The sequence below is a fragment of the Rousettus aegyptiacus genome, unplaced genomic scaffold (assembly GCF_014176215.1).
Source record: "Rousettus aegyptiacus isolate mRouAeg1 unplaced genomic scaffold, mRouAeg1.p scaffold_m13_p_11, whole genome shotgun sequence".
NCBI lineage: Eukaryota > Metazoa > Chordata > Mammalia > Chiroptera > Pteropodidae > Rousettus > Rousettus aegyptiacus.
The window spans coordinates 10,469,102-10,485,629 of record NW_023416286.1 but is presented as its reverse complement, the minus strand read 5'-3'; the positions used below and the strand labels follow the sequence as shown (position 1 = coordinate 10,485,629).

Below are 16,528 nucleotides of genomic sequence, written 5' to 3'. Positions count from 1 at the left end.
TCTCAGCAAGGCAAGTACAGATGTTCTAGGAAGCATCTAATTTTTTGAGTTTGTTATAATTTAAATTGCTTGTCTCTGACCTGAGACTCTGAGATCCTACATTTTAAATATAAATAATTTCTGTAATTTGGTGAAAGAAAAAAATCAATAGAAAAAGCATAATGAGAGGTCAGATGAATTAGTCTCCCATCATCAATAGATGAAGGAGGGGACAAAAGCAGAATTAGTTTGTATTTAAGATCTGCCTTTTAATGGCATTAAGAACTTAGACAAACAATTTTCTCTGTGTCTTGTTTCAGATATAAACTGGAAGAAAGAGTAAATGCCCACACTGTAAGATTATATTTTAAGATCCCAGTTATTTAGTCAAGAAGACTGACTCTCATTGGAAGTGAAGTGGCTTCACAGTGCAGGAGCATATGTAATTCCTCAGTGTCACTTGGAAGGAAGGCACAGAGTTTCTGGTGACTTGCAAGAGAGGGTCTATCCAGATTAGAGAACCTCAAGTTCTTCCAAAACTATAGTTCTTTAATAGATAATTTAAAAATCTGAAAAAACTTATAATTTTTATTTAAAAATTGTTTACTGTGGAAAATGTTTAAGAGCTTTGCGCTCTACTAGTTCATGAATCAATTTAATGCCAACAAGTCTTCACCTGAAGAAAACAGCAGAACAAATGACTTGTTGCCCTGAGAACTGGCGCTAACTTTACCACATTCCCCCGAACTGCATTTTCTTTAAGGGAAAACACTTACCTCATATTGTTAGGGGCAAGTGAGCGATTATTTGTGAAATCTTTGACACATTCTAAGCACACAAAAACAGAAGTTTGCTTTTCTAAAAGGTACATATTGAGACACTGGTTATATTTATATTCATTAAAAGGAAAAAAACAGATGACAAAGTTATTTGGAGCTCCACATCAGGGTGTGGTGGGACTTCGAATATTTTTGTATATTCATAATTTAGATTTATAATCTGGTATATTAGTTTTAAACTGTGATAGTAATCAAACTTTTTTTAAGCATGACCCCATTTACTCAATTCTATGAATTGTGAAATACAAAGATTAAAAACTTAGGCAAAGTGTGGTCTATGTAGCAGGCTTTTCTGAATCTGTATTTGCACAGAAAAAAGAAAGATAGAAAAATAGTCACCTAAAACTTAAAAATATACATATAGGGCTGTTAGGAAAAAATTATATAGGAAAATTAATTATTCTCTTAAAATACTAAATCTTTCCCAGATGATGAAATCAATTATTCTTGTATTCAAATCAACTCATTACATGAAAATGTACTATATAAAAATATAATCAGACCTATACTCATCTCAAGATCTACAAAAACTGGGGTTTTGACTGGGCGGAAGCAGACAGATGGAAGACAGATCTAAAAGGTAACGTGGGAGCTTCAAATTTTGGTATCTAAGGACTTGATGTGGAAGAGAGAGAGGCATTAAAAAGAAAAAGTTGGATGAGGAGAAAAAATTAGTATTGGTTAAAAGCCACCCTTTCCCCCATCTAACTGTGTTATGAGAAAGTTCTGGGAATCAATTGTGTTGGATAAAAACAAGAATCCATATATTAGCATTTTTCAATTTCTTATCACATTTATTTATGTCTTAAACTAAATCTCGTAATTACAAATACATTAAGCAGACTGTTACATTAATCTACTATGAACCTAAACAGTTAATCTTCTTAGAACAGAATTTAAAAAATTGACTTAGTTTATGACCATGTTTCCATTGAGAGTTATGTGTAAAGATGGCGATAATTTAACATGGCTGTTAAGATGAGCATAACTATTCTCAAATTCTGGGGTACAATAAAGACCCTGATCACTTGTGGGACATATTACAAACGGTGACTTCCAAGTCCCACCTAGAGATTCTGATTCCATAGGTCTCAGGTGAGACCACAGCACCTACATGTTTCATAAACACTTTTAAAAATACTTTTACTTTTTTGACCCTTTTCACCTACCACCCACCCTGCACCTCTGGCAAACACCAATCTGTTCTCTGTATCTCTGTGAGCTTTTTTTCCCTCCCCTCCCCTTTTAATTTTTTTAGATTCCACATATAAAAGAGATGATAAAGTATTTATCTTTCTCTGTCTGACTTATCTCACTTAGTATAATGCCCTGGTGCTCAATCCATGATGTTGCAAATGGCCAGATCTCACTCTTTTTATGGCTGAATCACATTCCTGTGTATATGTGTGTTTCTGTGTGTGTGTCACAAAATCTTTATCCATCCATCCATCCATGGACACTTACGTTGTTTCCATATCTTGGCTACTGTAAATAATGCTGCAATGAATACGGGGGTGCAAATATCTTTTCAAGTTAGTGTTTTTGTTTTCTTCAGATAAATACTCAGAAGTTAAATTGCAGAATCATATGGTGGTTCTTTTTATAAATTTTATGAGGAACCTCCACACTGTTTCCCTTAGTGGCTGCGCCAATTTACATTCCCTTCAACAGTGCATAGGTTTCCCTTTTCTCTACATCCTCGCCAACATGTTACCTCTTCTATTTTTGATAACAGCTATGCAAACAGGCGAGTGGTGGTATCTTCCCATGGTTTTGATTTGCATTTCCTGGATGGTCACTGTGATGTTGAGCACCTTCTCAGGTACGCGCTGGATAGCTACACGTCTTCTTTGGAAAAAATGTCTATTCAGACCCTCTGTCCATTTTTAATCAAATTCTTAACTCTTTTTTTTTCTTTTTGCTCTCGAGTTGCATGAATCCTTTATGTATTTTGCATATTATCCCTTAGCAGATAATTTACAAATGTTTTCTCCCATTCAGTAGGTTGCCTTCTCGTTTTGTTGATGGTTTTGTTGGCAGTACAGAAGCTTTTTTACTATGATGTAATTCCACTTGTTTATTTTTGCTTTCGCTTTTAGTGTCAGATTCAAAAAATCATTGCCAAGACCTATGTCAAAGAGCTTACTGCTTATGTTTCCTCCTAGGAATTTTATTAAAATTCAGTGTCACACAAATGGAATCATATAGTATGTCTTTACTGTCTCACTTCTTTAGCTTCACATAACACTCTTAAATTCCATAGACATTGTGTGTATCAGTAGCTCATACCTTCTTACTGCTGAGTAGTATTCTATATAATGAAACAGCATAATTATCTTATCTATTTATCTGCTGATGAAGATTTGGGTTATTACCAGTCTTTGGCTCTTATAAAAAAGCTGCTATGAATATTCACATACAGGTCTTAATATTTACCTACATTTATTTTCTTGGGAAAATATCTAGACTTAGAATTATTGTGTCAAACGTTAACTGTATGTTTAGCTTTATAAGATACTGACAAACTGTTTTGCAACAGGATGTACCATTTTGTACTCAGAAGTAAGTTACCAGTATTCCAGTGGCTCCACATCCTCACCAATACTCAGTATTGCCAATATATTTAATTATATCTGTTACAATAAGAGCATAATTCTATTTGTAGTTTAAAATTGAATTCCCCAAATGAATAATGATATGGAGCATCTTTTCATGTGTTGATTGGTCATTTGTATACCTTCTTTGGTGCAGTGTCTGTTCAAGTCATCTGCCCAGTTTGTATTGTGTAGTTTATCTTTTTATAATTGACTTGTGAAATCTTTTTTCCTCCCTTCCATTGAGCTATTTGTCTTTGTTCACAACAATTCTCCAACTCTGTTCTTTTTCAATTTGCTTTGGTTATCGCAGGTCCTTTGTATTGTCACAGAAGTTTAAAAATCAGCTCTTTAATTTCTACCAAAAATAAAAAATCCTGTTGGAATTTTGATTAGATTTGAGTTTACAAATTGGTTTGGGGAGAACTAAAATCTTAACCATGTTGGGTCTTCTGATTCCCAAAAACAATACATTTCTGAGTTTATTTATTTTAAAATTTTTCACGGAAACATTTAAAAGTTTTTATTATGCAAATCTTTCATGTATTTGATTTAGTACATCCATAAGGAGTTCATATTTTTGATACTATTATAATGATTTTATTTTTTATTTAAATTTCCAGTATTTCACATATATTATAAATATGTTACTATAATTTTTGAGTATTGATCATATATCCTATGACTTTGCTAAATTCACTTATTAGTTCTAATGTCTTTTTTCAGACTTCTTAGAATTTTCTAATTTCCTAATTGAACTGGCTAAGACCTCCAGCCCAGCCCAGTGTTGAATAAAAGTAGTGAGTGAGGTCATCCTCACCATGTCTAGATCTGGGAAGCATTTAGTCTTTAACCATTAAGAAGAACGAAGCTCTATACGTTTGTATAAACCATTTATCACACCATGGGAGTTCAATTTCTAATTTACTAAGGGTTTATATCATAAATAAATGTCAAGTTTTTTAAATGCTTTGACTATATCTATTGAAATAGCCATATATACATTTTTATTTTTTGGTGTGTTGATATGGTGTATTTTATTGATAAATATTTTTGAATATTAAACCAACTGTAAATTCTTGAAATAAATACCTTTTGCTTCTGTGCAGTCCTTTTCACATACTGATTGCTCAATTTGATTTGCGAAATATTATTAAGAATTATTTCGCCAATGCTTATGGTGGATATTGGTCTGTAATTTCATTTCTTGTCATGTCTTTGGTGCTATTATCGGGGTGATGAGGTCTCATATAATGAGCTGTAAAGTACTACTTATTCTATTCCTGGAAGATGTTGAGCATAATTGGTACTATTTCCCCCTTAAATGTTTAGTAGTAATATTTAATTTTTTTTTTAACATAACTCTGCTCCTAAGTTAAGTCCGTGTTTTCTTACACTTTGCTAGAAATAATTTAAAATATCTCAGCTTTGGTATAATGGATTGTTTTGAAGTTTGTTTCATAAGTAAGAGTAATGCTTTTTAAAAATATATGTAAAATATCCATATTCTTTATGATGTTGAAATAATTATAAACCCTATCACTATTAATAGTTAAGTAAAGTACTGGCCCTTACTTTAAAGTCAGGAAAACTTTGACTATTTAAATCATACAAAGCTCAAAGACAGATTATGGCTTTTACAAATAAAATTATGTACATTTGTTTTATTAGATAATGAAGAACTTAAAGTTATTTTCTGTTGTTCTAAATCTTAATTTCACAAATAAAGCAAGGACTGGTGTTTTTTCATCCCACGTGGTGGGCCTATACTTGCTTAGGTCCTGTCTTCCGAAAGAAGCCTTCTCTAAGCATTCCTGTCCACAGGAATAGTTCTTTTTTCTAAAGCCACTGCATTTTTTACATAATCTACTTGCATGTTTGAACTATTTATTATATACTGCCTATGACATTTTAAACTGTTTATTTTCTTTTAGTATGTAAATCCTAACTGATCGATTATAAATTACTCAGAGATGAGAATCAAATATAAAGCGTATTTGTGTCACTACTAAAATTAAACTACTTACTGAGTATTTCGGGTTTATTTTTTCAAGTGTAATGTAATTACGTAGATATTAAAATGTTCAAGAATATCTGTACAGGTGTTATACTACCTTTGTGATTAGAAAGTAGTAATAACTTTTTGTTAATCCTTGTCTAGCATTGGACTGTGACTCTTTAAGATAGATATGTTATACAAGTATTCTGTTTTTCTGAATGCTGCTCTGTACAACACAACTGAGGAATGTTAATTGTCCATGTGTTCTTACCCCACCAATAAAGGAACTAATCAGCCTATAACTCAATGCTTCAATTTCTCTGGCTCCTCAAGAAGGGTTTTATACTAAAATCTATGGCGCAGGCCATGGCTACATTCATTCCTGTCTTACCTGGCTTGCTCATCCTGTTTCTTTACTTTTCATCTTTAGGGTATCCTTGGACTGGACACACACACTATACCACCATGACCTTTTAGTTCACTTCTCCCTGTATCTGCTATTTAAACAATATACCAGCCACAGACGTTAAGGCCAACTCTAGCATCCTGTTGACAAATTGATTCTAGTTATGTCAGAATGATACAGAAACTAAATCAACATTTTCTAATAAAGACATAGATCATCTGAATCTTGAGAAATATTCGCTTGCCGTAAGCTAAGGAGAACAACAAAAAAATGTATGTCCCTAAGAAATAAAAAACAAAAACAAAAGCAGGGAAATATGAACACAGAAATGAATATACCCCAAAGAGGGAACCGTGCTCTTTTTATGTGTTTTTTTAAAGAAACATGATTTTTGTAAAATATTACTTAACTTTCATCAAAGATAAAATAATGCTGCCTAAAAAAAGAGTATATTTCAAGTTATTCATAGAAGAGAAAAATATCTCAAAACACGCATATGCACATATATTTTAAACATGGTTTAGTGTAAAAAAAAAGTAATTCAAATGAAATTTATGATTTCTAAATTCTGAAATGTATTTTCCTATTATTGGAAATCTAGTCATTATTAAATGGGACTTGTTTATTTCAGTTTTAGGCAAATAATATTTATCATTAATGTCAAAAGTCTATACGTTAGCAATAATATCTATGACCCAGATAATTCTGTAAAAGCACAAGATTTTTAAAAACTTCAGTCATTTATAAAACTCAGCATGTTTAATAACTTATTACATGTGTAAAATGAATAACAGAGTAATAAGAAAAAGGTACACATTAGGTTCTACATGGAAAAATAGAGGCAACTCCTGTTTTCAGGAGTTTCCAGGAATGTGGGATTCAACATTAAACCAGAATCTCGATGCTGAGGAAGAGTTTCTTACAGTTTTGAAATATGAAACTTTTTTTTTAAATATTGTCTTTACCAAATCAAAAACATGAAACAAACTAAAATATATCCTGGCTTTTTATGAATACCTATTAAATATATCCTCTATGCTTTCAAAAGAGCGATAAAGGTTTATTTTAGGCAAATCATTCATTTACCTCAAAAGAGCACTCAAATACATAATTTGAAAAGCCATTATTATTTGCTTTATAGTTCGATTCATATTTTAATAATTTAAAATCCAATTATTATTGCCAAGATATTATAGGCAATTTTACATCCCATTAACCTTGCTTTGTTTTAATTATAAAGAGCCTTTGTTAGATTCCTTTAAATGATCCAGTTTATAATTTCAGCCTGTCCTAGGGAGTATTTTAACTCAGCTGCACATTCATCCACTGTTTTTGTCCTGTTAATTGTAGACAACTGCACAATTGCTTCCTCTAGCTATGATTGATGAACTGTACTCACGAGTGTAGCTGTTAAGTAGGATAAACATTTATAACAATTTCCACTTAAAGATTTTTATCTTCATTCCCACGAGGACAAATTAAAGACATTTTCTAACAACCATGAGGAAGTATTTTTTATATGTTTCATTTTAAACTATTATAAAAATTTAAGAAAAATACTTTACGTCCAGATAAATAACACACAAGCATGTGTAAAGAATCTAATCTGCACCTAGCACATAATAGGCAGCGACAAACAGAAGCCAGATAAACAGCAATATGTCTTCACTGTAACTGCATCCCAATTATCTAAATACAGTGTTTTTTTGATCTAGAACTCCCAGTTCAAATTTATGAAAGAGAAAAGGTTAAGTTGGGAGGAAATGAACCAAACTAAAGGTGGGAGTCAGCAAAATTCTGAATATCTCTTATATATAATAAATAAAAAAAACTTCCACTTTTAAATTCCTATATTGCATTAGTTGTAATAAATCTCATATACATTATTTCCAACCTTCAAAGAAACTGGGCAAGAAAGGTGTTTATACTATTCTACAGAGACAAAAAAATGTCAGAAGGAAATTATATTCCAAGCCTAGAATCTAACAGGTTATCAATAGGATAACTGGCATTTGAATTTGATACAAATAATATACATATGCATTGTATTATAATAGGCACTATGGAAAGCAGCCAGAAAAATACGCTATAAATAAATGGGCACTAATACTATGGCATAACATGTACAAAGCAGGGAAAATGGAAAAGTCTGTGAAGACACAGGCAGGTAGCCCACCTGGATTAGGGATGGGGGGTGGGAGAAGGTGCTCAGGGAAGAGGTTTTCACTGAAGTGAGAGAAGTGGATGTCCCAAGGTAATGCCCACCTTCTTCGCACTTGGACTGCTGAGGCAAGCATATGACATCAAAGACAACAACTCAATCGGGTCCCCCAACCATTCTGGCCAGCCTCCTAGGTTTCCTTAGTCTTTTCTCTCTCATTTTTCTACACTGGCTATTTCCAGTATTCTCCCATCTTCTCAAATATGACACCTTTACCGCCACCCCCCCCCAAAATATTCTTTCATTCTCAGTAAATGGTCCTACTGACACGTCAGAGAAGACAGAAGACATCATAAAAGAACACCTCTGAATCCTGCCCAAAGTGTACTGTGCGCATCCACCTCTCAATGCTCTTCTACAATGGCCAGCCCGCGGTCTCAGCCTCTTCAGAGACTGTCACTGGAACAGAAACTAACTAACTAACTTCCTTCCTTCCTTCCTTCCTTCCTTCCTTCCTTCCTTCCTTCCTTCCTTCCTTCCTTCCTTCCTTCCTCCCTTCCTCCCTTCCTCCCTTCCTCCCTCCCTCCCTCCCTCCCTCCCTCCCTCCCTCCCTCCCTTTCTTCCTACCATACTGGCATCTTTCCACCAGCATTTAAAAATGCTCAAGTCCTTCCTTCTAAAAAATACCAACCCCTCTAATTAAAAACCCGATCCACCTCCAGCAGCCACGCTGTTTCCCCTTCTTATTCAGACTTGGAGTACATACTTGCTGCCTAGTCTCATCTCCCACTCTTCAACCCAAACCAGCTTAGCTCTGTCCCCATCACTACTTTCTAAACGTGACTTTCCTCATTTATCTGCTCCCATAGCACCCTCTATTTGTCCCCTGGTACACTCATTACATTGATAAGTACTTCACAAAAGACTGTTGTTCCCACTAGACTCTGGCAGAATGGGGTCGGCGTCTACACCCAGCACCTCTGACACACTGCGGCTCACCAGCAGAAGTTTGCATGACATCAAATGACCCTCCTGTCACTGAATTCAGTGGTTCCTTTAATTCTCACTTACAAACATTCTTGTTAACTATTCATCCCTCCTCAAACATTCTACTACCCATTCTTCGTTCCTTCAATAAATATTTGTAACTGAGAACTATATGCTAGGTGTTATTCCAGAAACCAGGGAGAGGTCAGCAAATAAGGTGAATTCTTAAGGAAAGCACATTTTAGTGAGGAAGATCAACATAAGATAATTTGAGATGGCATTATTAAATGTTAAAACAGTCACGTGATGGAAGAGTGATTGCTCAGTAAGATGGTCAGGGGAGCCTCTCTGAGAAGTGACATTTAAGCTGCTTCTTGAATGACAGTCAACAGTCAACTGTGTGAACATGTGGGAAAAAGGATTCTCAGCAGAAACTGCAGCAGAAGCTTGGCCCCAGGTTCTCTGCTCACCCTACATTCTCTCCCTGAGCATCACACCTGTATTCCTACCTACCGCTTACACATACAAGCAGGGAACTCCTAAAACTGAATTTCCATTCTAGCTGTATCTTTGGAGAGCTGGAGACCCAAATTCCAAAACGCCTATTCAACAATTCCACCTGGACACTGCATGAATGCTCCAAATTCAGTGTAACCCAAAGTGAAAACATCTCTCACGCAAGCCACGCTCCTCCTTCCAAATTGTTCTAAGTAAACTGTGTTTATACTATTAGCCGTCCAGCTCCTACAGCTAAAAATCAAGTTTCTTTGGTTCCTTCTTTCCCCTCGTCCAACCTATCAGCAGTTGTACTGATTTAATGTCCAAAAGATTCTTCAAATTTGTTCACTTCTTCCGCCCTCACAGTTTCTGACAACAGGTTCACTGTAACTTCAGACTGGTGGCTCCATTCCAGTCTTGAGCCCTGAAATCCACTTGCCACGCCACAGGTTATGCCAACCTCTTCACTCCACCCAGCAGCCTCACCCAGCTTACACAGCCCTTCTGGCACGGCCCTTGCCGACGATCCCCGCCGTGAGGGCAACCCTTGCCTCTATGTGGCTAGCCCGTGACATGCACTTAAATAGCTGTTGGCTGACTGAAAACAGATCTCCAGAAACGTGTCTTGCCACCTCCTGCCTCCAGGCTTCCGCACCACACTATTCCCTCGGCCCAGAATTTGATTCCTCTATTTTTTTTTTTTTTTTTAATTTCACAAAGCTATGTCCTGATCATCTCTCTTAGTTCTCAACTATGATGGCATTATATTTAGATACACTCTTTTTTTAAGGAATTCTCTCCATTTTTTTTAGTAGACTATTTTTTAAAGCAGATTGAAGTTCACCAGAAAACTTGAGCAGAAGATAGAGATTTCCAAATACCCGCTTCTTCCTCTCCCACCATCCCCATTATCACCATATGTCACCAGAGTGGTATATTCGTTAGAAATGATGACGTTACATTAACGCAGCATTATCATCCAAAGTCCTCAGTGTACATTAGGGTTCACTCTTGGTGTTGTATATTCTATGGTTTGGACAAACGTATAACAACATGTATCTGCTATTAGTATCACACAGAGTAGATTCACTGCTCTAAACATCTCTGCTCTGCCTATTCATCCTTCCTCCCCCTGAGCCCCTGCCAACTACTGATCTATTTACTGTCTCCATGGTTTCGCCTTTTGCAGAATGTCACATAGTTGAAATTGTACAGTACGTCGCCTTTTCAGATTGGCTTCTTTCATGTAGTAATGTGCAATTAAGGTTCCTCCATGTCTTTTCATGACTTGATAGCTCATTTATTTTTATCACTAAATAATAAGCATTCCATTTTCTGGATGTGCCACATGAATGAATAGGTATTTAATTATCCATTCGCCTACTGAAGGACATCGTGGTTGTGTCCAAGTTTTGACAATTATGAATCAAGGGACTCTATATGTGCAGGTTTTTATTTGGACATGTTTCAAATTCTTTTGAATAGACAGGCGTGTCATTTGGATAGTACGTTGTATGGTAAGAATATGCTTAGTTTTGTAAGAAACCGCCAACTTATCTTTCAAATCGGCTGTACCATGTTGCATTCCCACCAGCAGTGGAGGAGAGTTCCTGCTGCTCCACATCCTCACCAGCATTTGGTGTTGTCAGTGTACGGATTTTGGCCATTCTAATAGGCGAACAGTGGTATCTCACTGCTGTTTTAATTAGCGTTTTCCTGATGACATAAGATGTAGAGCATCTTTTCCTGTGTATCTTCTTTGGTGAGGTGTCTGTGAAGGTCTTTGGCTCATTTTTAACCAGGCTGTTTGTTTTCTTATTGTTGAGCTTTAAGAGTTCTTCACATATTTTAGATAACAGTCCTTTCTTAGATGTGTCTTTTGCAAATACTTTCTCACAGTCTGTGGTATTTCTTTTTATTCTCCTGACATTATCTTTCATAAAGCATAAGTTTTTAATTTTAATTAAGTCCAATCTATCAATTCTTTCTTTCATGGATCATGCCTTTGGTATTGTATCTAAAAAATCATCACTGAAAACAAGGTCATCTAGATTTTCTCCTATGTAATCTTACAGGAGTTTTATAGTTTTGCATTTTACAGTTAGGTCTTGGATCCACTTTTAGTTAATTTTTGTGATGGTATAAAGTCTTCGTGTAGATTTATTTTTCACATGTGGACGTCCAGTTGTTCTAGCACCGTCGAAAGAACTGTCTTTGCTCCAATGTATAAGCTTTGCTAGGATCCATCTTTTAAAAATGATAGCACCACTCCAGACTAGGTTAAGTGACCTGTCTTATGCTTACACTAATACCTGCACCACGTCTACCATAGCACCCTTGTATTACTTTATGTGCCAATCTGATGTTTGTTTCATTCACTTCCCTATTCCCAGCTCCTGTAACAGTGTTTCAGATATAGTAGGTGCTGAATAGGCATTTGCTATATTTTTGTATATATGATATTTATAACTAATCGTGTTTCAACTTTTGTCCCAAATCATCTTTACTGGGAAAAAACATAGTAAAAATAAAAACACAAATCTAGAATGGCACAAAGAACATTATGGTGAGCATTTTAGAGGTTTTCACGGATTTAAATTTAAAGGATATTAAATTATTACTACTTTACATAATTTTAACCCCTTTCCTAACACAAAACAAAATAAATCCCAACAATACCACTGAACAATAAAACTATCAAAAGCTAAAAACTTTTGATATTACCAAATTTCCCACCTTTCTTCTTTTCTAGGACAATAACTAAAATCTTAAGTGTTGGAGGTTGAATTCTGTTAACTTCAGAGAGTTACTGATGACAAAATTTTTGTTTTTTACTTACATAGTTGAAACAAAGTAGCAAAATTAGCATGTACATGAATTGGCAGATTTTATGACTGATATGACAATATACTTATTGGGAACAATTTCCTTCTATTTTTCACCTGAAGATGAGTAATAATTATCAACTCTTATGATAATAAAGTATGATAAGAACTAGTGTGTTATTATAATTATGTAAAATGATTATTTACAATATAGAAAAAAACTAATATTTCCCTGCACCTTTTGTTTTGTAGTGAATGCAAAATTTATTTTAATTTTTAGAGTTATATTATCATTACTAAAAATAATTCAATCATGGAATATCTAAATGAGAAATATATAATTAGATGAACAATTATAAAAACAGAGGCTAGTTCTGAGACTATAATACATTGATGGAAAAAAACACTAAAAAATACTAAACTGTATTTGTTGCTTTTTTTTAAAATGGGTTTTTATACTATACATAAACTAATTTTTAAGCACTCTGCTGTTAAACATACTTTCATGACAACTTCCTTGACAAAAGTTAATTTTAAATATAGTAAGCATTATCCCCTTATCAATTCAATTAAATCTGGTTTCAAATAAAAAAAAATTATGCTAAATATTGAGTCATTATTTTCAAAGCATACACTATATTAGAGAAGAAACTCAAGTGGCGGAGGATGGGGGTCTCTGGCTCATGGAAGCTGTACACATCAAAATGATGACAGTTACATCTGTCTTAATGTATCCACTGCCAATAAAGTATCGGAAAAATCACAGAGAACAACTGCTTATAATAAAGTGAAAAATACAGTAACGGGCTCTAACATAACTTAAATACAAGCACCATTTTATCAATGGTATACATAAAGTCCTAAGCAGACTGTTCTACTTCCTCCATTTAACGTCCTTCACATTTTCAGCTGGATACCAGATATCAGGACAAGTTTGGATAAAGCCGCCTCAGTGAGCTGAGCCTGGTTCTGACAGCAGACGGAGCGGCAGGCGGGGCTGCAGACTGGGTTCACGCGATCTGCGTAAAACCACCTCACCACTCGGTGAGATGTGGCTCGAACCTCACAGAACCTGCTGAAGTTTTTCATTTTATTCGTTACGTGTTTCCCACTTAAAACATGATTAACATTTTAAACTTAATTTCTGTACCTGTGTAATAAATAATTTAATTAAAACGTGTTTTTTAACACATTTTTAGAACAGATGGTAGGAAAGAGCAGTTGCCCAGTGGAATAAAACGTACAGACAAGTTGTCTAAAAATTGTAAAATTAATTACCTTCCTTCATTGATGAGTTCAATAAATGCAAGCCCTGCATTCTTCTGAATAGAATTCTGCCATTCCTAAAAAAGAAACCAAACCAAGTGTCAGAAAAACGAGCATGTAAACGAAGGGAACATCTGGTTTAAGGATCATGTTGATGCTGTTAATAACTTCCATGTGATGTTATTTCTAAATCTTAAAAAAAAAAAAAGGTTTTTAACAAATATCACTGTATTGCTCAGTGTAGAAGGTGCTTTTGAATTCTGACTGAGACAGAAAGGCACAGAGAGTTCTCAGCACAGAGCGTCCTTCCTTCCCAGAGACCGAATGGCGAGCCACACGAGAAGTGGAAACAGTGTAGAAAACTTTAGTCCCTGATACAAATTCGTTTTCACTGAGATTATAAAATGAAAATTAGAAATATAAACAATATATTTAGATTGACTTGGAAATGAAACACTCTAGTTATATGTGCAGTCAAATGATTGAACAGCACATAGAAAAATATATTTTAATATAAGTTCTTTTAAAATTTAAAAGATAAAATTAAAAAATAGAATACTTAATATTAAAACTATATTCAAATGTAGTCTTTGCTGATTTAGATGAAAATACATTGGTGATAATCTGGCAGTTCCACAGTTCGATCAATATAAATATAAGTGATAGTTATATCATGTTTTGGATTATGAGAGCATATCACTTATTTTATATTCTTCTTAGATAGTATTTAGAATATGCTTTAAAACAATTTTTTGGTTACAGGCTTATCCTAGTGATTCCAATTTTGTTTTGGTCTCTTTAAATATAGCTGGTAAATTACATTTTTTGGATTAAAAATTATATCCCTTTCAATAGTATTATAAATAAATACTTCCCTGATACTTTTCTATATAAAAAGTTCTTATTGACCGTTCAAGCCAGCCACTCATCTAAAGATTCTTTCTCTGGGACTTGACTTTACTGGCCACTCAGAGTGGTCAGCTTCCTGGCCATGAATTCGGCTTCACAGAAAGCACAACCTCTGTGTCAGCCCTTTGCTCCCGGTCACATTCCCCTCTAACTATTTGCACACGTGCTGGGCACAAACGTGGTCCCCCATGTTGGCATGTAAATAGTTTCTGTTCTAAGTAAATTTGTGAAGAATTATAGAAGAACAAATCATGAATCTACATTTCCCCAGGAGAAAGAATCAACAACTTGGGGAAAGAGATGTGGTAGCCTGGGGACAGAAATGATCTTATAAAGGCCTAAATGACTCCATTTTTAGCAAAGTCCTTGTGTTTTCACCACCACAATGTTTAACTAAAATTTGTCAAAGTGACAAGATTGCTATTGCATTTTGCAGAGCTTATTAAAACTTTCAAATCATTTTCGTTGAAAACAATTACAGGGAACTCTTTTTCCTACATTTTAACAAAATGACTTATGACCATCCTCCTCTATTTTGCATATTACCATTACACATCCTGTACTTCCTGCAAACCAATATCCCACAAAATGCAACAATTTATCAGGGATACTTGACATTTATTGTAGTATTAGCTTAAAGAAAAAACTGATTCTTACGTACTAAGAACCATGTCACTCTGAAGAAGAGATCTTTACAATTTCTTCAATGTGATTGCCTTTATGATGCTGTTTGTACACTACAGCTCTTTATCAGCATAAACTTCTAATGTGCAAAGGATTTTTTAAGAAGATATTCACAACATACATATTCAGGTATTACATACACATCCCAAATTATGCCATGTCTAAAAGATCAAAGAGTCAAATATTTTAAAAACTGTTCAGAATAAACAAAATGCATCTGTAAGGTGCCTTCAGCCCATGCCATGCTTCCTTGCACTCTCTGATGGTGGAACAGCATAAATAAGTCTTAGCTAAGCTAAGGATATTGCAGCTTATAGGTGACAAAGCCAAAGAATGTGTATGACCGCATGACTTCATTCAAGAAATACGGTTTTAAAAGAGTAATTTGTCATTTTTGAGCAAGAGGAGATAGTAGGAGATTGTTTTATGTATCCTTTCAGGAGAGACAACAGTGTTTTGAATAGGGTCACAAAAATTAAGAGACATAACAAAGATGCCAGGACTGGATGGGAAATTGGATTTAAGAGCTAAAGTAGAGAGTGGAGTCAAATAAGGTTATAAAGTTTTAAACATGGATGACAGAAAGAATAGTAATATTAGTCTGAAAATACTGAATAAGGGTCCACATTTGGGGAAAATCATAAAGTTGTCTTTATTTTATATTTGTTGGATTTACAGTGATGATCGCATTTCAAAAAGGAATGCAGAATTTGAAATTATTTACTTAGAAATATTAAGGCATAGCATTAGGCAAGTCTCCAAAGAAGAATAAATAGAAAGAGGATCAAGAGTTTGGCTCATTCTTGAGAACCATTCACATTTTTAAGATTAGAAAAAGCAGTTGCGAAGGGTAGGAAAAAATCTACCAACATTTAAGAAATGAAGCAAAATACCCTAGCAGTATTCAAAAGAAAATAATCCAGTAAATACACTGGCTCAGAATCAAAAATAGATATGACCCTTTAATCACTAATATTGTTTTCTTTTTTAACAATCAAGATGTTAAATTGTCTTATATATAAACTACAAAATTAAAATATAGTAAACCACAAAGAATACTAAACATAAAAACAAAACTACAAAAAAAAAAAAAAAAAACACAAAGACATCATTCAGAGAGGGGAGGGGAGGGGAAGGGAGAGGAGCGCGGGTGCAAGGGTGCCGGACGGTGGCGTGGCGGCTGCTCAGGCTCAGAGTCTAGCGCGGGAGCTGCGGCCACACCGGCCGCGCACGCGCAGGGGAGCTGGCGCCTGGGCTGGCTCCACTGGGGAACAGACTGTTTCTTGTGCTGGTGCTGGATATAGTGCTGGAGTTGGCACTAGGTGAGTGGCTGGCCCTAGTCCTCTCTCTAGTGCCCAAAGCTGGCTCCAGCTCAGGGGAG

General features: G+C 34.9%; 1 protein-coding gene across 16 annotated transcripts in view; it reads right to left on the bottom strand.

The window, feature by feature from the left end:
• The window catches only part of NBEA (neurobeachin), a 611,133-nt gene that overhangs the window by 280,127 nt on the left and 314,478 nt on the right, over positions 1-16,528 (bottom strand). For all 16 annotated transcript variants that reach the window (XM_036228295.1, XM_036228296.1, XM_036228300.1 and 13 more), the window contains one exon: positions 13,567-13,631. In XM_036228295.1, coding sequence (XP_036084188.1) covers positions 13,567-13,631 — 65 coding nt within the window. The remainder of the gene's footprint in view (positions 1-13,566; positions 13,632-16,528) is intronic.